Source organism: Chroicocephalus ridibundus, chromosome 2, assembly GCF_963924245.1.
Source record: "Chroicocephalus ridibundus chromosome 2, bChrRid1.1, whole genome shotgun sequence".
Classification (NCBI taxonomy): Eukaryota; Metazoa; Chordata; class Aves; order Charadriiformes; family Laridae; genus Chroicocephalus; species Chroicocephalus ridibundus.
In genome coordinates, this window is record NC_086285.1 from 102,172,170 (window position 1) to 102,192,719 (window position 20,550).

Here is a 20,550-nt window from a genome sequence, read left to right on the forward strand (position 1 = left end):
AACCTGGACTTCAATACTAATATTTAAGAGTCCTCACAATTTCTTTTTAGAAATCAGAATGCACTTTAGATACTTCTAATAACCATGAAACAAACTAAAATAATTTCTGTCTTCTTGCTATTGTCTTTTGATACTTCTGAAACTTTTCTTCATTCATTGTTAAAAAACCTTTTCATTAGCGACGTGTGTTTTTCTCCCTATATAGGAATAAAGCTGCACAGGGGTCTATCTATGGCTCATGGGAATCTCCCTTTTTTTTTTTTCCTTTTTTTTTTTGTCTCTCCAGATCATTAAAGACCAGAAGCTACTGGTGATAGTTGGAGGGATGCTACTGATTGATCTTTGCATCCTGATTTGCTGGCAGGTTGTGGATCCTTTGAGAAGGACAGTGGAAAAGTATAACATGGAGGTATGTCCTCAAGCCCAAGTAATACTTTATGGTTGCGTATCAGTATCTACAGCTTTCTGTAAGATCAAGCGAAAGATGCACTAAGTTATATGAAACCAGGTCAAACTCTGTATTTGGGAGGAAGAAGGGTTCTCTTTTTTAAAAGCAAATAGAAATGAAATAACTGCAACCAAAAGAAATTGTATCTGTAGTTGAAGGTGCCACGTTTCTGTCACTTGTAAGAGATTTTAGATGACAGTGTTGTAAACACAGGAGAGTCCTCTGCTAAGACTCTCTATCAGAGTCTGTTGCAATAAATAATACATTATCAGAACCCATTAGCAGATTTCAGTAAGAGCTTATTCAAGATAAGTGCAGGAGAGGTCACTGCTTAGACTGCATTCTTTGTGGAGCTGTTCAGGAATTATGTTACGTACTGATATATTTATTTTCAGTAACAGCATGTGCATACACACATACTGATTGTTCCTATTTTAATGTCATTCCCAGAAAGGTCATGCTAGAGATTTTGGTAGAGGTCGTAGTAGCTTAATGCCCCCTGTACAAATTTTCCAGCATCTGGTAGGTTTCTAGAAGCAGAGCTTTCTTGACAAACTGACAGCAAGAAACATGGCAGCAACAATGCAGAACTTGGAAAAAAAATAATTCTATGTGTATGCAGATTAGCAGTGTTTGAGAGTTTATTACCTGCAACATGGAAACTGGTGATATCTGAAAACTAGATTATATGAGGACAATTTAGAAGTGCTGTTCTATTCTCCAATACCTGGCAATCAGTAAGAGAAAGAGCGGTAGTTTTCTATTCTGATGTTAACGTTTGCAAAAGATATGATATCTTATTGCATTGTTTTTACTTGGTTCATACTTTGCGGTGTAGCTCTGAAATTTCTTTAGAAGAAGATTTTAGTTTTTATTTGAATATAATTTGTAGAAGATATCTTAGAACGATGCCTCCTAAACTGCAAAGGATGCCTTTCAAGAAATCATTTTAGCATCTGAAAAGATACCTCTCAGTCGTTCCCTAGAGTTTGAAGTTTTTTTTTAAGAGACTCCTCAGTTATCACAGTTGTCAATAAAAAATGGATAATGTATCTGCCATTTGTCTTGTGCAGACACTTCAACTCTGTTTGTAGAGCTTGGAACAATAGCAGCTTGTCGATAGCCTTGTTTACTTCATTTCATTCCAACTGCCTCACAACTGATATTTCAATTGTCAGTGTTGTTAGCTGTTTCACTGCTCATGTAAAACCAAACATAATATGATGAGTAGTCACAAAATCCCATTGAAATAATGCTCATTTCAGTGCTGTGGGTGAATGACTTAGAAGGACTTTTACTTTTTTCCTTGATCAGAGGGAAGCCGTAACTAAAGATCCTGATACCTGGTCTTGGCAGAATCACTTGGGTGAAATTTCTGTAGACAGCAGCAGTAACTGTGAAGTTATCACGCCATAAATACCATACATTTGAAAAGTAATGTTTACTGCAGTTTTAAACGATTGCAGTTTCTATCTGAACTTATCAGCGTATATTGTTTGGTCTTGTAATGTATACCACTGAAAACTTAGTGTGCTTCTTCCATGTTCGGTGCTATCTACAGCATGGGGCTCCACTCCAGTTGCCTGAACTTTGTATCAGAACTGGAATTCTCTGGGAACTATGTAAGCCCAAGGAAATTCACATTCAGTGAATATACATGAGAATGTGTAATATTTTGAACAGTCAGCATAGAATTGACTTAAACTTACTGTTAGAGCTCTTTGATATTACTATAAGTTGTGCAGAATGTTTTTTTAAGCTAATGGATTTGGGAAGGAAAGAAATGAAAGTATTATGCAAGCAAATTTGGTCATTAAAATCCTGTACATATGTTTTATCTTATATAAGCAGTGATGTGAACTGCAATTTGGCTTCCTGAACCAGGTCTTAGAAACTCCTTTGTAAAAGCAAAGGGCAATTATATTTTTTTTATTATTATTATTTAAGGGTTTTTTAGTTTTAGATTTTTTAAATGCATTGTGCAATGGTGAATTCTGTAGTTGAGCTTGCCTGAGCAGGTATCATCTTTTGTGTATTTGAAAAGTACTTATCACATAGTAAACACTACTGGAGGCAAGTTGCTGTTTTATTTCAGGCATATGGTGTCACGTGTATTTCTTGTCCCACTTGCTTCTCTGAAATAGTTTTAAAGGGATATTTTCTCTCAGTTAAAGTTCATCCAAGTGATAGAGACGAAACTAAATGTAGCCTCCAAAGTTATGAATGCAATCAGTCATTGTAGCTAATGAACCATTTGAGCGCTGTTTTAACTATGAATACTCATCGGCTTCCTATGTGGAAGTTCTGCATTTGGCCACTATCGGTTGGTCTTCCGTTATCTGTGTCTTCATAAGCACATCAATCAAAGTAACCAAGATGAGGAGCCTAAAAACTGACCGTGTCCTTTGCTGTTTGGCATTATTCACAAACTAGTTCATTTGAATACCAACGCTAGCAAATTATCAAGCACTTTTAAAAATTCAAGCCTCCTTTTCCTGAGCTGTTTGTAAAGTCAAGCTATCCATGCCTTAAAAGCTCAGGATGGACAGTCTGCATCTGAAAATACAAAGGGAAGTGAAGGCGCTTGTGGTGACTCTCCACCCCTGACAGGAGGAAGAAATCAGATGGGAGGTTGGGTCTGTCAGTGGTCAGACTGGTCACTGGTATCCTGACCCTAGATGTCAGGTTTCCTTATGAAAAGTACAACTATGGCTGCCGTAAGAGATCATGGTAAAAGTTTTGGTGAGCGAGCCCTAAAACATTCAGATCTTCCAACCACCAATAGGGCAGTTGTTTGTTATATAGGTACCAAAACTGATGGATAAAAGCAAATAGGTTACAGATAAAGGGAGGGACCACTTTAAAATCTCTGTAGCTGTACGCTGATCTTCGACAGAAGAACTGTAGGTTCCTCCTACATACACTTCATACAGAGTACCATAGGCTTGATTCTTACATACCACAAAAGCATTTTCTGACACAAAATGCTTCTCAACTTCACGCAGCAATGTTAAACATTGGGAATTAATCCATAACATTACCTCTATTCATCTGGTTTTCCTGTTGCATCGACTGTAATATTTCTCCTTTAGCTAATATTTCAGACAGTGAAGAGACCCGTCCCGTTTTTTCTCACTGGCTTCTTCCTTGGCTGAACTTGGTATTTGCTTTTTTCGTTGTAATTCATCTTTTTGTCATAATCAAAATGCTTTGCGGATATGATCTGAGCTCAACTAGGTTCCTGCCAGACTAAGTTTCTCCTGATTGTGTGAACTGGAGTGCATCCTTCCTCGACGTCCCGGTTCTTGGGCTCAACAGGCCATGAGGAATTATGGTGCTTCTGTGTATGCAGTTGTGGAAGAGCTTTGCCCCAGTGGCAAGGCTCTACCACCTTTTTCCAGCTGTCTGGATTTTGTCCTGGTTTCTTAAGACGGCAATGTTTATGTGCAAGGATGCCCTATGTGTTTTTTCTGACTGCCAAATAAACTTCATTTGCCAGTTTCAGTCAAAGCTGACAGAGCAGGTACAGCTCGCAAGGACACAACACTGCTACAGATTTGATGGAAACAGCCAGCTGTGTGGAGGAGAGGTTCTGGTGGTTCCCCACTCCCTAAGAAGAGGGTTCCAGAGTTTACCCCTCTGTCTAAAGACGAACATTATAAATGACCTGCTATGAGGCAGCTTCACGCTTAATTAGACACAAAGAATCCAGCCACAAGACAAAATTATTTAGGAAAGCAGCTTGCTCTAATTTCAGTTGCTCACTGATACACCTGCACTGGAATGAAACCACAGTCTGAAATAGCAAAATCATTTTACAAAGCGGAATCTGTTCTCCATGTGCAATAGCCGTATCATAATTCAGTTACGTACCTACTGCAGTTCAGTAGGTCTGTGTATAGACATACATTCAGACGTACCTCTCCCTCTTAATACAATGCTGTAGTAATTCTTTTAGCTTGAAATCCTCTGACTGGCTTGTCTTCTCCCAACGCAAATATCTGAGACACAGATTGAATCACTGTGGCCTTGGAAGGTAACCAATTATAATGTTTGATAAATGAGAACTTGTATAGTAGGGAAAATGGACTAGATTTTGTAGTTCCCAAGGTGTGTTAGACTCAAGAAAAGTAATACTTTGCATACTGGATGCCAATATTTCTTGTAGAATTTTAAAACCTGTTTGTCAAGGGCAGCAACCTTTGCATTCCTTGATGTCTTAGTACCAGTTATGTAGTTATCTCTGCAGTGTTTCCTCTTATGCAACCATATGATAACGTTACCAGTATTTAAAAATAAACTTCATTCTGGTGTCTGGAATACCAGTATTTAAGGTTACACGTGGAATTGTCCTGGGATGGTAATAAACATGAAATGCAGAAAAAAACGGAACAAAGTGGCATTTGAGAAGATACAGAAGAGAAAACCAGACCAGTGAGACAACATCCTATTTGGGCTACCAGCACTGATACGGAAATAAAATGTGGAAACTAAGAATGCCCAACTTTATATGAGGACATTGCTATAATAAAAATATCAATATGCAGGAAAGATTGAGTAGGCATGCCAGTGGCATAGCAGTGCAGTCTGTTAAAGAAAACCTGGAGTAAAATCAGGTTAACGAATTAATGATTTCAGTGAGTGAGGCAGAATTCCTATGCATTCCAAGTGTATAACTATGCTATTGGACACATGTTACTAACCAACAAGCAAGGTCAGCTTTGGTTGATATGTTGAGGGAGTCATAAACATAGCAAGAGCGAAACACGTCTGTGTGAACTGGACAAGTGTGCTGCTCAGACTAACTCATTTGCAAGCAGGGACTGCTTTGTAATTCAACAGATTAGAGAACCCACAAAGAGAGAAATAACCCTTGATTTCATTCTGAATAGCATACAGAATCTGTTGCAAAGTGTTGATATCTGAAGGACCTCTCTGTAGCTGCAGATACACCGTTCTTAGCTTTGATAGCTTTGAAGAAGCAACAACCAAAAAAGATCAGTAGAGTGGTACTCAACTTCAGAAAGGGGAACAACATAAAACTGAAGAAGACTCTTATAGAGACGCTAAAGAGGACACTGTAGAGAGTTAAATCTTTGCAGGTGGCCTAGAGAGTATTAAGAATATCATATTGGAGACACAGACTAAATGCATGCCACACATCAAGACCTGAAAAAGAAGAGACTCAGTGTGATGAAACAGCAGGAAGACCTCCTTCAAAAAGCCCAAGTTGTATCCAAATGAGGAAAATAGAAAGGATGATAAAGTCTGGTAAGTTAAATGTAGAACACAACAAAGCAGTCTAAAAAAAAAGTCTTGCAAAAGGCAAAAAAATGAATAATAAATCTTCCTCTAAGTATCGGTAGCAGGAAGTTTGCCAGGAAAGCTTTGGGCACAATGTTTGGTGATAATATAAGAGCATTACTTGCAGAAAACAAGGCGGTGTAGAATGATTAAATGATTGCTTTGCTGCTTTCTTCAGCAAGATTCTTTGTGGAAGAGCTTGTGGAGATTGCTATGGTAGAACCCTTCAGATGAACTCACTGAGGAGTGACTGGAGTTGCTGGTAGGAACAGAGAAACTGATCAGAAATAAATCACTGGAAACAGATTTTATTCTCCCAGGCTTTCTGAAGCAATTCAAATGAGTAATAGTCAAACTACTGACAGCAGTATGTAATCATTAGCTCAGAACTGCTTTGATATCTGAGCGAAAAGTCGCAAATGTCTTGCCATGCTTTCAAGACGGAGTGGAAACCTCAAACTTGTAAGTTAATGTCTGCAGCAGGCCAACTTATAAAAATTATAATCAGGAGTGGAATTAGAAATAAATATGCTACATTGAGGAAGAGTTGACATGGCACTTGTGAAGGAACAAATCACTCAAAAATTCAGTCAAGTCCTTTGAAGAAGCCAGCAGGCATGTGAACAGAAGCTGACGCAGCCTACTAGGTCTCCAAAAAGGACTCAGCAATTTCTTTCATCAAAGGCTTTCATGGAAATTAAATAGCCATGGAATAAGAGAGAAGCCCTCAAACAGATATAAAATTCTTTAGAACAACGAAACAGAATTAAGGAATAAATAAAAGTTCATTTTCCAGGAAGGAGGGAAGTAGCCTGGGAAGTCCTTCAGGACAAGTCCCAGTCTCGGTGCTGGGACCTGTGTTGTGCAGTGGAAGAGGAAGTGAATGATGAGATGACAAAATTTTAGTGGTTATAGTACATTATTCCAGAAAATAAAAATGAGGGCTGATTGTGAAGAATTCTGGAGGGACATTGTGAAGCTCAATATAAATTAAAATGGTCTTTCCTGATGGCAGCTGCAGCGGCAAACCTGAAGATAATTATCTCGCTTGCTATGCAAAGTCTTACTGACATAGAGAAAGATGGGATTTTAGATTTTGATTTTAAGTTCAGCTGGAGGAAACCCCTGAATTGACTAGGTAAATTCAGTATGTCATACATCTCTGAATAAGACAGAATAAGCCTGACTTAAAACAATTACACCTGCCTAAGTTTTTAATTCAAATAACTAACCCAGAACAAAATCACAAGGTTAGATGACTTGACACAACTCTGTGAGCACCCAGAGATGTTGAGTGTATTCTCGGTAGATGAATGCAAGTGCCTCAAGACTGGAGGAATGAGTGTTGTTCCTGGGTATCTGTCTTTTCTGTGAGACTGCTCCTAGTGCAGTACCTAAAGAAATGACTATTCCAGATATATGATTTGTGTGTGAATTCAGCTAAATATACAATTCTAGAAGTTATTCATGGTAGTAATGCCAGGTCACTGATCAGTGAGAGTTGTGTGAACATAACTGAGATGTGATGTAAAGAGAACCCAGAAAGGAGTCAATATAGTAGGTGTGAAAGAAAAGGAAGGGTAAAAGCATGTCCAAGGTGAGCAGGGTGCTGTACCCTAATAGTTGTACCAGTTACCTAAGAGCCGAGGCCACCAAACATAAAACTTTTCTTTAGGACAGCCTTTTGTCTTGTGAAATTGATTTGTCTCTGCCTTTTTAAACAAACAATATGTGAAAATTGGGATTCAACTGCACAGATGTAGATCAAGTATCATTTTCATAGAAAATTGTACTTAAGCCCTAGATTAGTTGCCTGCATGCTTTTCCAGGGTACTTTCATGTGCTTTAATAGTCTTCAAAAATATTTTTTTGCATTTTTTTTAATATTTTTTCTTTAATATTTGTCTTCTGTCACGGCACTGCTGCTGTAAGAACTGGAACATACTCTGGCCCAAAATCATATACAGAGGCGGGTGTGTGTGTGTTTGTATACGCATGATAAAATGTGGGAGTAATGTAGGTCTGGAACTGATAAAGTTATGTCTGGTTCAAATTCACGTGCCCAAGTAGATTTATGCAGACTCTTCGCCGTTTTGAAACAATCAGATCATGTTCTTTTCTCTTTCTGCATATGTATATATGCATAAACAGATGTGTTTAGGGGTTGTTGTTTACATTGTGCTGTTGGGCTATTCAGCCGGCTAACAGCTGGATTAGAGAGAACTTTGTCAAACGTACATTATGAAATGAAGAATATAATTGGCTGAAGTAGTTTCTGGGGGTGTTCAGCCTAATGCAGGTCAGAGCTTGTTAGTCAATTTGTTCTCTAAATATCATTACGCCCATCTGTTTCCCCTACTATTTTTTAAATAAATTTAATTTCTTTCCTTCCAATTTGAAATATTACAGACTGCGGGAGCCAAATGTCTCCTGAAATCTGTAGCCTGCTTTCAAACCCTGCCATTGTAGCTCGCAGCAGGCGGCCCGCCAGCAGTAGCTGAAACTGAGAACTCTTACTTGCATCTGCTGGGGCCCACCGGTGGCTGGCAGCCGTTCCGGAGAGGAGGAAAATGAATGGCCATTAGACTCAGCTGTAAACCTTCCGCTGGCCCAGAGGATCTAGAGCAGGTCCAAAGAAAGAGTAAATATTAAAGAGCAAAAGCTGGTTTACTTCTCTTTCTCATTTGACATCAGTTTCCAAGGAAACAGAACAAAACGTGAGAACTGGGAGCCAGCAGCTGAGATTGACTCAGCTGGTGGCTAGTCCTGCTTCTGTTCCCATGGAAACACGTATCAAATTGGCAAAAATAAAGAACTAGGGCAGGGTCAGTTCCAAAATGGCAGGATGAATGGCTGCTGCTTCAGCTAATTAATAAGGTGAGGCTTGCTAGTATTTATTCCTCTTCAGTAAGCAATTCCAATTTTAGTTCTGGCTCCATTATTGTCTTCCCAATAAGCACTACTTCCCAACCTCAGGCACACAGGAACCACTATCGTTGACAAGACTTGTAATTCGTCTTGTTCAACAGCTTGTTTGCAACAGTGACTGGCACAAATACCTTCAGAGGTGGATGCTAGAAACGTGTAGTGCACATCTGAGAGTTCATCTGTCATGCTTAAATTTTCAGCTATGGTTCATAATGAGCAGCGACTTCAAATGTGCGGTTGTATATATCTCATAACTGTTTTATATCCTCACTGTGTGAATGCTATTGATATTCCCATAAATTTCAGTTGGTCTTGACTCATGCTAACTTTTCACAGTTCAGGGTAATTGCTAATTAGGCACTGTGTGAAGAACTTCCTTTTTCAGTTTTAGAAATGTTGCTTTTCAGTCCCATCGATCATACATTATTTTTCTTTTAGGGAAAAAAAGAATTGAATCTTCCACATCTACATTCATTACTATACATCTGTGTGTTTACTATACAACCTTATTTTCCTCTTCTCTCTTTGATAGGCAGTCCCAATCTTATTAAGCTCTTTTTCCTATGACATAGAAACTCCAAAGCATCCTTTTTAGTTAGGATGACTAATATTGCATACTTTAGAAGATCTGTGTAATGGTTTTATCTATTATTCATCCTGTTCCTTATGTTTAGTATATTCTTTTTCACTGTTGTACACCATTAAACAACATTTTGGACTTTAATGTCAAAGTGATTCCCAGATCATTTCCATGCACTAATTAAGACCTTGAGAAAATGTATAAGTAGTTCCACTGGTTTTAGGTGAAAATGGCTTTACAGTTACTGAAATCAAATTCCATTTGTCATCATATGGCCCACTCAGTTACTCTTCTCACAAATCTTTAGACTCAATTAACCTCAACATTTTTGTCTGCATATTCTCCTGCTTGTGCTGCTGAGCAACACTGATTTTAGCATGGAATTATGGTTCTTAGAGTGGAAGTATTACTCTGGAATATGGAAGCATCGTGCTTTTTTTTTTTTTTAACGTATAATTATTGTTACTTCTGCTGTTATGTACTCACACTTCTGGCATGTCGCTGCTGCTTTGCAAACACTTTGTTGTAGCTTCTTCAGTTCTGAGGACTCAGCTACCAGAAGTACCCAACAGGACCCATCCTTTCCACTGCATTTGGCAATCCAGACTGTTATTCTCCCTTTGGGATTTCACGGTATAATCCCCAGTCCTAAGAGAAATAAACTATTGGAGGAAAGGAAATCAGATGGAAGATATCTAACCCTGGTAAAGTCATTACACACGTGTGGATTAAAAGCAGCCATTTACCACTTTTGGTAAGAACACTACTGAGATTGCAGTGTATAATGTGAGACTACCAGTGAACGGTTCATCACCTAATCACCATTAAAAGCAGCAGACATATCATCTATCAGTGATACCTGGCTGGTTCACACCGAAGGCGCTGTGATAGTTTTGTTCATTCACCGAGGAGGCTCAGTGTGTGATAGACCCAGTGGCGCTCCTTCACTTTCAACTTCAAACACATAGGATACATTCATTCAGGTTTATTCCTCTGAAGGCTGAAGCCAGAGCCAAAGTTAACATTGATTTTGTGCTCCCTTATAAGGCAGCAAACAGCTACAGAGTTGGTACAGGACAACACTGACGCTTTTTGGCAGTCAGGAACCAAGTACTAAATAGCAATGCACCTGGCTTTAGGATATTTCAACATTTGTTCAGCAGTGCCATGCTTGCAAGGGCTTAGAAGCTCATCTCCTCACATGCTTTCCTTGTTCTTTCAGAGATAAATCTCTGAGGGATCTCTGGACACATTTTTACTTGAACTGCATATTAAGTGTCAAGATTCAGAGACACTATAATCCAGACAGGAACATTTTTCGCCCTTTTGTCGCTGATTTGAGTAGTTCTTAATATCAGAAGCAAGAAAGACAAGAAAACTCCCCTTCTATCAAACGCGAAAGCCTGATTAAAAAAACTTCCAGAAAACAGACTCCAGGTACTGATTAATCTTCCTTGTTGCATTCTGTCCTGGACTTTCAGTGTTTAGCCCTTTCTAGCTCTGTGACATCTCTCTGTTGTTTTCTGGAAGCAAACACCACTGTATAGAGGAAGACAGACTTTAATGCTTATGTCAGGAAACAGATGCTGATGCGGATGAAATGAAGCATAATGAATTACTCCAAGAATATGCTGAGGCTGCAATAGAAACCAATAAATCCGTCCACCAGACTTCTCTGAAGATAGCGATTTCTGCGTTAAAATAGCTATTTAGGATAACCAATTGCCTAACGTAATTAATGCCTCTTTGGGGGAAGAATATTCCCTTGTTCCTTCAAATGTTTAATAGGCTGATACTGAAAAGACACACTCTGGGTATCCCGGTACTCCTTTAAAACCACATGTTTAGTCCTGAGCAATCTTATGGAGAAGGCAAGCCTTGGCTTATTATAAGTGATTGTAGTCAGTGTCATTCACCTGGAATGTCCTGGATTCTGTCCAAGACATTGTACTGAAACGCATTAATGGCGGTGATGGATTAGTCCTGCCGTCAATGGGGAGAAGCAAGCCATCTAGTCACCTGCCACAAGATCTTCGTGCAGTGCTTGACCATGACGTAATGCCCTCTCATCTAAAAGGCGCACCCCGGCTTTGCTCTAAAACCACTTCAGTGCTCCTCAAACTTAAAAGGTACTGATGTACTTTTACTTAGAGGCGAAGTGCCACGTGGAGCACTTCTGTTTCTAGCGCACACGGGGAGACACTCGGTGAACCAGCTAGACGGCACGGGCACACACACAGGCAATACGCAGATGGCAGAGTGCTGGAAACTTAACCCACGTAAAACAGACTTTATGCTGGTGGGGAGAGGGCCTGAAGAACTTCCACGCACAAAGCCATCCTCTTTATGTCTGTGCACTGCAGGTCATTTCACTTCCATATTTAGTTGTCCTGGATTCCTGAATGTTACTAAGCGCTCTTACAGAGCAGCATCCACAAATAATACTATACCATATTTGTACCCAAACCTTGAAGTCTCTGTCCCACCCTGGCAAAGCAACGCAGTCTTAGTTCTGTATACCTTATCATCTGCAAAACGCCAATACTATCTATTTGGACATGAAAATATACATGTTTTGAAAACTGTTAACAAAACCTGCTGGTACCAGCATAGGATATTTACTGCAAGTGCCTTAGGCCATTCTCTGCTTGGGTTTCCCATACAGTAGTAAATCAAGCCTTTTGGATGCCTATATTTTATGTATGTAAAGATTGCTTTGCTTTAGAGGGTAAAGTTGTTTCTTCTCTGATAAGCATACTCTAAAAATTCAAATGCATATTTCACATGTAAGTGAGAAAAAGCTTTTTTTGGCATCTGCCAAACACCAGAATGAACTTTTCTACAAAAATTGGAGATTATTACAAATATCCTCACTCCTACAAAAGCAAGGATTGTTTCTGATTTATCTCTCTCCAGCATCAGTATCCAGCGGAACGTGTTTATGCATATGTATTTTTATTTTAAAACATCCTGCTGTATGTTCTTCTCTCCCTGGAGAAAAGAGAAGAAACACGTAATAGCTGTTAACCGTATTGTTAATGGGACTAATATGCATTAGCAATGCTTCAGTGACATACATATTCTTAAAAGCTATAAAACTGGGTGCTTTTTGCTTTATAATAGCCTGAATCACCCTAAAGTCTACTTTCCAAACTATCTTTCTTCTTATACCTCCAGCAGCTGCATCTGTACCCTGGGAAGTGCGTGCCTGCCTTCCATGCTTCTCCACCCTCCTGTAATGCTTTCTCCTGCCCGTGTCCATGACCTCTCATGCTCACTTTCACTACCACAATCTGCAGGTCATTGATAAAACTGACTGTGTGAAAGGACAGCAAACTTGTGGCTTAGGTCAGCACGGTTTTAGATCAGTACCTACATGTGAGCAGCTATTAAGGACTGGCAACGACGTGACTGCAGGTGGCCATGGTTTATGTACCACCCGGCGGGCGTTGACATGCTTGGGGACAGTCAACTCACAGCTTCCCAGTGAGGCTTGATTTAATGTTCTGTGGTGAGAATCAAACATAAATGTTTACTAACTTATTTTGTGGAAGCGGTGGAGCAAGTTCCTAGTAGATGAGGGTGGGATGGGGCCTAAGATGTTCTTGCAGAATTTGGGAAGGCGATAGTGGCCAAAAGCAAATGAGAAGAGTCAGAGATCTGGAGGGGACACAGAAGCGCTGGGCTTGCTGCTGTCATTGATTGTGTGCCCGAGAGATGTGGAAACAGTGCTTCATAAAGGGAGAGACCCACAGCCCACAGCTGTAGCTGCCTGGTAGCCCTTCTTGTCCTTTTTTTTCTTTTGGTGGTAGTCTATGTGGCACCCATTGCCTCTTTGTGTAGGCTAAATAGTCAGCAAGAGTATTGCACCTCACAGGAGTTGTTCTGTGACCCACAGCAGCTGCCTACCTGTCCTACCTACACCACTGCCGATGAAGTCCGTGTCTAAGTCCATCCCTGTGTGAGGGCAGTCATCTCACACCTTGCATAAGTGGTTCTATGTATTCCAAGACATCAGTCTCATACCGTGTCCCTTACAGCCGTAGAAGCAGCACTCTTCAGCCCTCTGGCTGAAAAGCAATTTGCATGAAAAGACTATACATTTTTGTCAGTTTTTGTCAAACTATGTTTTTTGTTAACTTATTTTTGACAATTGAACAGCAGTATTGTCTCTGGGCATACATCGTATAATGAATACTCAATGTATCATTTTATTTAAAATCTTCTGAATCTTGGTGGAGTTATTAATTTATGTTACCTGAAGAGAAAGATCTGGTGTGGAAATTTTGTCAACAGTCTTTTCATGAGAAAATGCTGAGACTTCATTCTTTTGTCATCTTTACTTCTAGCCTTAACTCCGGCAATGTCACAGATCCAATTTTTTGATTTTCAGGCACATTTGAAAAACCTCAATGTTGTCTTTTAGCTACTTGCTTTTGAAAACCCATATTAGCTATCCTGATTTTTCTCATATCATTTATTCTCCAATATATATCTTTTTTTGTATCAACTTCCTTGTTAGAATTATATTAAAAGGGACTCCTGGTTATCTCAAATAATATTTTGGATATAAGTGCCTTGGTGTACCAATTTCCTTACTATTGCCGTTTTATTCAGCCACTTCCATTCATTCTGAGATATTTTTGTTGCTTTCTCATGCAGCATCTGTGACCCAAGTAAGAATTTTAGAGATCAGAGAATCTTTCTAAGCAGTTGGTGCTTCCTTCATTAGTATTACTATATCAGGTTAGGGTTTACGAGGCTAGAGTCCTTATTTTCTGGAAATACCCTGCTTACATTTTAAAATCCTTATGCCTGCTTTTTTCATTAACAAACAAAATATTGTGTAATTCTTTGTAATGTAGAAGAATCTTCTCTGATGTGTGCTACAGAATTAGGTACTCCAAACGGCACATATTTGTACAAAAATGCTTCTCTAAATATTTAATTTCAGTTTTTTGCGTACAGTTGTAAATATATATAGGAATGTGTGTGTTAATATGTACATATATGCATATATATTTAATATCTTGACCATTGATGTTTCAGTTCTGGTATCTGGTCAGGGGTCTCATGTCCAATTAAAGTCCTTTTTTTCTCCTTTTTACTTTTTCTAAAACTTGCTGTACATATATTTTTCCAAGAGGCACAAAGCAGGGAGTCTCTTTTTTCTTTCTATCCGTCTTGAATGTGCGAGCTCCTAGCTCATGTGAATTTCAAGAATCTCCTATGGAATGGTATAGGACCCAAACATAATTGAAATAACCCATGGTTCTGATTGTGGTAAGTGAAAAGTTGGGTGTCCTCCCTGTTATAAATTTCTGTGTGCTGATTACTTCTCTATAGAAAAGGAATTTTGATCTAGCAGCTTTGATTAGTCCCCTTTCATTTTGTGGGATGGTTGCAAATAAACGTGGAACAGAACACCTACATATTAATTTATAGAGCTAATGATAGAAAGTAATTTCCTATGGAATTTTCTGTTTGCAATAATACCATTGAGCTAGCATGTAACTTTGTGCAGCAGATGAAAGCAAAATGAAAATTTCTTGCTGCCAACGTGGAGGTGTTCTTCAACTTTGTTATATAGGTTGAAGGCACACATCTTTAATGTTTTTATTGGGGTCTAATCTTACAATAATGCCGTGAGCAAGGTTTTAAAGCAAAGTTTTTTTCATATTCTTCATTTGCATATACTAATATAGAAGAAAGAACAGCCAGTTAAAACACTGTGAAGACACATTCAGGATGGAAATGTATGTGTGATGGCAGATCATCAAACAACATTATAAGAAATGGCATTACAAAGGAATTAGGCTGGAGCAAGATGGAAAAGATCACTGCAGGGGAAGGAGTGTGATAATTTGGATATTTTTTACTATTTTGCCAGTGTTTGGGGTTTTTTTTAATAAATTCATAAAATTTTAATTACTCTGAAATGAGAGCCATATCAGAAGGGATCAGAGTAATTATTTAAGCTGTTAAAAGGATGAACTTTGATAAGTCATTTCCACAAGTGACTATGACACTGATTTCATAAATTGAAATCCCAAGCAAGATTTCTGTTTTCAGTGAAAATAGGTGGAACTGAGTGTAAATGAGCGCCAGGTGATGTTCAGATCTGGATACAATAGTACATAGTTACAAGAAAATATCATCTCAGTAGGACTCAAAAGGCAAATCAAGTGAAAGGATTATAAGAAAAGATGTAGGGAACAAAACATAAAGCAATATTAGGCCAGAGTGGAGTTATACCTACACTGTGTACAGTTCCACTGTGTACAGTTCCAGCACACTTCCCTGCCTTCGGGAGATGGGAAACAGGCAGACAGAGCTACATAGAGGATTGAGAACTGTGGAATAGACTCCATCCAAGGAACAGGCTGGGATCACTTCTGTCTGGAAGAGAGATGGATGATAGAAGGGAAGTATAAAATCTTCAGTAAATTAGAAAATGTGAATGGAAATGATCACACATAGTCTATTCCAACGCAAGAGCTAAGGAGCATGAAGTGGAACTGGCAGGTTCAAAAAACATACAACACACAGTGCAGATGGAGAACTTTACTGCAGAGTGTTGTCCATCCTGAAAGCTTACATGGGATTAATGTAACAACTGGGCACGCTTATGGAAGAAGAATCAATCAAGAGATGTTAAATACGAAGGCGTGACCTCACTCTCAAGAAGTCTTTAAGTGGCAGATAGTTAGAATATTCTAGAGAGTTGTTCCTATACGCTTGGCCTTTTTCGGATTCTTCCCTAGGGAAAGGATGGTATGGTAGGACTTGAGACATGTATTTGTGAGCAAGTACACCTCTTATATGCATCAGCTATGCAGAGAGGGAATATCACTGTAATTTTTTAACTCTCTCTGCATTTAATTTCATTTCTATTCTTTATAATGTTTTTGTAGAATAAAGAGAGGTATTCTGACGAACTGCAGGTAGCACTTCTGAATATTGATGGAAGAATGTTTAGAAAGTAATTCTCAACACCAGGTGTCCTGCATTCTTTTCCAAGTATGTCACAATATCATATTTTTATAGCACTTGGTAGTTGTGCTACAATGGGAGAACATATTCATCTAATATGTCATAAAGAGGAAGAGTCTCCAACGTTTACTCATTTTTATTTAATTCATACAAAACTGCTACTCCTGAAAAGGAAACTGAAAGTAAGAACTGAAATATAGAATTATAGAATTGTTGAGACTGGAGGGGACCTCTGGATATTTTCTAGTCCAACGCTCCTGCTCCAAGCACGGACACTTAGAGCTGGTCATTCAAGACCATGTCTGGTCATGTTTTGAATATTTTCAAAGATGGTCTCTCTACAACCTCTCTGGGCAATATGTTCCAGTGTTCAACGACCCTCATCATAAAATAACTTTTTTCTGATGTTTAAATGGCATTTTCTGCATTGCAATTTGTGCCTTTTTCTCTTTCATTGAATACCACTGACAAAAAGCCTGGCTTCATCTTCTTTACTCCCTCCCATTCTGTTTTTATGCACATGGATAAGATTCTCCTGAGCCTTCTAGTCTTAAGGCAAAACCCCACCTTTCAGCCTCTCCTCATGTCAGACGCTCCAATATCTTGAACATTTTAGTGGTCCCTTCCTGGACTCTAACCATTATGTCCATGTCACTCTTGCACTAGAGATACCAGGCTTGGACACGGTACTCCAAATATGATCTTGCCAGGGCTGAGTAGACGAGAAGAATCACTTCCTTCAACCTGATGGTGACACTCTTCATAAAGCAAGGGCACATTGCTGGGTCATGTGCCACTTGATCTCTCCCAGGACCCCCAGGGCCTTTTCTGCACAGCTGTGTTCCAGACAAACTACACTCAGCCCGTATGGGGGGGCGACTGTGGTCATTAACAGGTTAAACAGTATTGGCCACAGTGTTGATCCCTGGGATAAACGACTCATGACTCAATTCCAGTTGAACATCATGCTGCTGGTTTGGTTGGTTTTCAGTCTCCTTCATGGTCCAATTGTCTAGTCCCCATTTAATGCGTTTATCTATAAGGATGTTATGGGAGAGTGTTGAAAGCCTTGCTCAAGTGAAGATGAACAGTGCCAGCATATGTCAGGGTGATTAAATCCCACATGAGAACCAGGATCTGAAAACATGTAGCTTTTTCCCATTGTCTGAATATGGCCTCATCAACAACTTCTTCCTGATCAGGTGGTCGACCACAACACACACCACTTTGTTCTGCCCTCTGATATTAACCCGTAAGCTCTGAACTGTCTTATCATCCATCCCAAGGCAGAGTCCAATATATTCTTGCCGCTATCTCACGTAACGGGAAACTTTGTCTTTTCATAGAATCATAGAATCATAGAATCTTCATGGTTGGAAAGGACCTTTGAGATCATCGAGTCCAACCAAACAACCTACAGTCTCTGCTACTAGAGGACACCCTGAAGTGCCAAATCTAGACATTTCTTAAATACCTCTAGGGATGGTGACTCAACCACCTCCCTGGGCAGGCTGCTCCAGGGCCTGACCACTCTTTCAGTAAAGTAATTCTTCCTAATATCTAATCTAAACCTCCCCTGCCGCAACTTCAGACCATTTCCTCTGGTCCTGTCATTATTCACCTGGGAGAAGAGGCCAGCACCCACCTCTCTCCAACCTTCTTTCAGGTAGTTGTAGAGGGCAATGAGGTCTCCCCTCAGCCTCCTCTTCTCCAAGCTAAACATGCCCAGCTCCCTCAGCCTCTCCTCATATGACCTGGTCTCCAGACCCCTCACCAGCCTGGTAGCTCTCCTCTGGACACGCTCCAGCACGTCAATGTCCCTCTTGTACAGAGGGGCCCAGAACTGAACACAGCACTCAAGGTGAGGCCTCACTAGTGCCGAGGACAGAGGCTCGATCACTTCCCTGCTCCTGCTGGCCACGCTATTCCTGATACAAGCCAGAGTGCTTTTGGCCTTCTTGGCCACCTGGGCACACTGCTGGCTCATGTTAAGCTGGCCGTCCACCAGCACCCCCAGGTCCTTTTCTGCTGGGCAGCTTTCCAGCCACTCTTCCCCAAGCCTGTAGCATTGGTTGGGGTTGTTGTGACCGAAATGCAGGACCCGGCACTTGGCCTTATTAAACCCCATACAGCTGGACTTGGCCCATTGATCCAGCCTGTCCAGGTCCCTCTGTAGAGCCTTCCTACCCTCAAGCAGATCAACACTCTCACCTAGTTTGGTGTCGTCTGCAAACGTACTGAGGGTGCACTCAATCCCCTCATCCGGATCATCAATAAAGATATTAAACAAAACTGGTCCCAAAACTGAGCCCTGAGGGACACCACTGGTGACTGGCCGCCAAGAGGATTTCACCTTCCCTTCCCAGCCTGTTCCTTCCTATTTATCTGTTGCAGCACTCCAGTCATGGGAGCCTCCCCACCACATCCCTGTGACCCCAATGAGGATGCAGCCCTGCAACTGCGCACATACCTCTAATTCCACCCGTTTGTTCTCCATGCTGCGCGCATGCATTGCTGTACAGGCACTTCGCAGAGATGCTCCATCACACTGACTTTCCAGAGAAAGTGTAAACACTTACCCCACTCTTCGCTTCACCCCTGGCCTCCTGGCATTTGCATGCATACACTTCATGTGGGCTTCCTTCCATCCTGTTTTGTTGTTTTATAGCTCCTTCTTGTCTCTTGCCATTCAAGAAAAAATCAGTGAGCTATTGCCTGTATCTGATGAAATTGTCAGACACCTGTATTTCTGAAAACAAACCATTGTTGTTGCTGAAAACAAATTATTAGACAGAAAATCCGATTTCCACAGACTTCATTAATAAATTCTGAATAGTGGTATTTTGTTTAAATCTGGTCACCTCTGATCAAAAAATGAACCAATAAAGGAACAGGTACATGCCAGAAATGTTGGGTTAATCAAAAAAATTGAAAACCTGTTACTAAAAAAGTCTAAACAAGTACAGCTTGCTTAATTTTGCAGAATTGATGCTAGGAGGGTATATGATTACTATCTCTAAATTTCATGGAATATTTAAGGCTAGGAGGGGAGATGAACTATTCAAATTGTATGTCAGTGCTGACACATGAGAAAAACAGTTAAAAATTGATCATGAGTAAACAGAAGCTGGAAGTGAGATTTTTGTAAGGCACTAGATTAGCCGAAGATCTAGAATTGTTTTCTTACAGGGGGGTAATGATTTAACATTTGAAATTGAGAGTTCAATAAGTATATGAAGGAGATTATATGATGTGAAGACTGAACTCATGTTTCTGTGTTTATGAACCGGACCCCAGATTTTTACAAAGACCTTGTGAAAACTGCTTGCGTTCCTGTTATTTTCCAGCTATAGGCTGGCTAGCTTCATCTGGATTTTGTGATGGTTTTTTGGCCACAAATGGCTAACACGAGCGAGAGAATACCACAGTTATCACTGCATCTCCTTTAAAATGGTTCATTTGCCTCGGGCTTTAGGATTTAGCTGTAATGAAGATGAAAGATTGATGGCTGACTGCTGACCTACTTTGAGGAAATGAAAGAGCAGGTGGCATGCTGCTGACTAGGAATGTAAAAGGCTGTACTAAATGCAGCGAAATAAAATCGTGGCTAAATAAAGTCTCTTTTAGATCACAACTACTTTTCAGTAGCCCAACACAGAGTAATACACATCTGGGAACCTCAAAACCTCTTGTATATATATGTGTGTGTAAATATATTTAACCTATTTGAAATAGTTATTTTCATTTTACATAAGAAGGGTCTATGAATTACTGTTAGGGCTTTGAATCTATCAAACTGTCACAGTGTATTGTAGAAACTAATAGGAAAAGCTAGGTGAGGCAAATTACAAAAAAAAAGACGGCTTAAAAAGTGACAGACTTGTGTCAATGCTTGCAACAAGCCGCTCCCCAAGTTTTCTTTAAACTTAGGTGAAGGAGAAGCATGTTCATTTAAACTCAGAATTAAGGCATCTCCAACTGTGCGACAGAAGTGTTTAATAGTAAGTGACAACCAGTCCTTCAGCAAAGAGCTGCCACCCTTTAACTAGGAGTGGTATACTGTAGTTTGTGTCAGGAACTTCATACAGGAATCATGAGAAGGGGCTAAAGGAAAACATTTTCAGTTTCTTGTTAGCAAGCCTTGTGTTTGAAGCAAACTAGCAAGTACATTGATGAATTAACCTTGTTAATTAATCAGTATTGACCACCAAATATCGCTGCAACTTCTCACGACTGTCAAGTTTATAGCAAATGGCATCAATTTTAAGCTAATTGCTTTCATTACAAAGCAATTATC

General features: G+C 39.8%; 1 protein-coding gene across 1 annotated transcript in view; it reads left to right on the forward strand.

The window, feature by feature from the left end:
• GABBR2 (gamma-aminobutyric acid type B receptor subunit 2) overlaps positions 1–20,550 on the forward strand; it is a 491,662-nt gene that overhangs the window by 352,293 nt on the left and 118,819 nt on the right. The window contains exon 13 of the mRNA XM_063326323.1: positions 287–409. Within this exon, the coding sequence (XP_063182393.1) occupies positions 287–409 (123 nt within the window). The remainder of the gene's footprint in view (positions 1–286; positions 410–20,550) is intronic.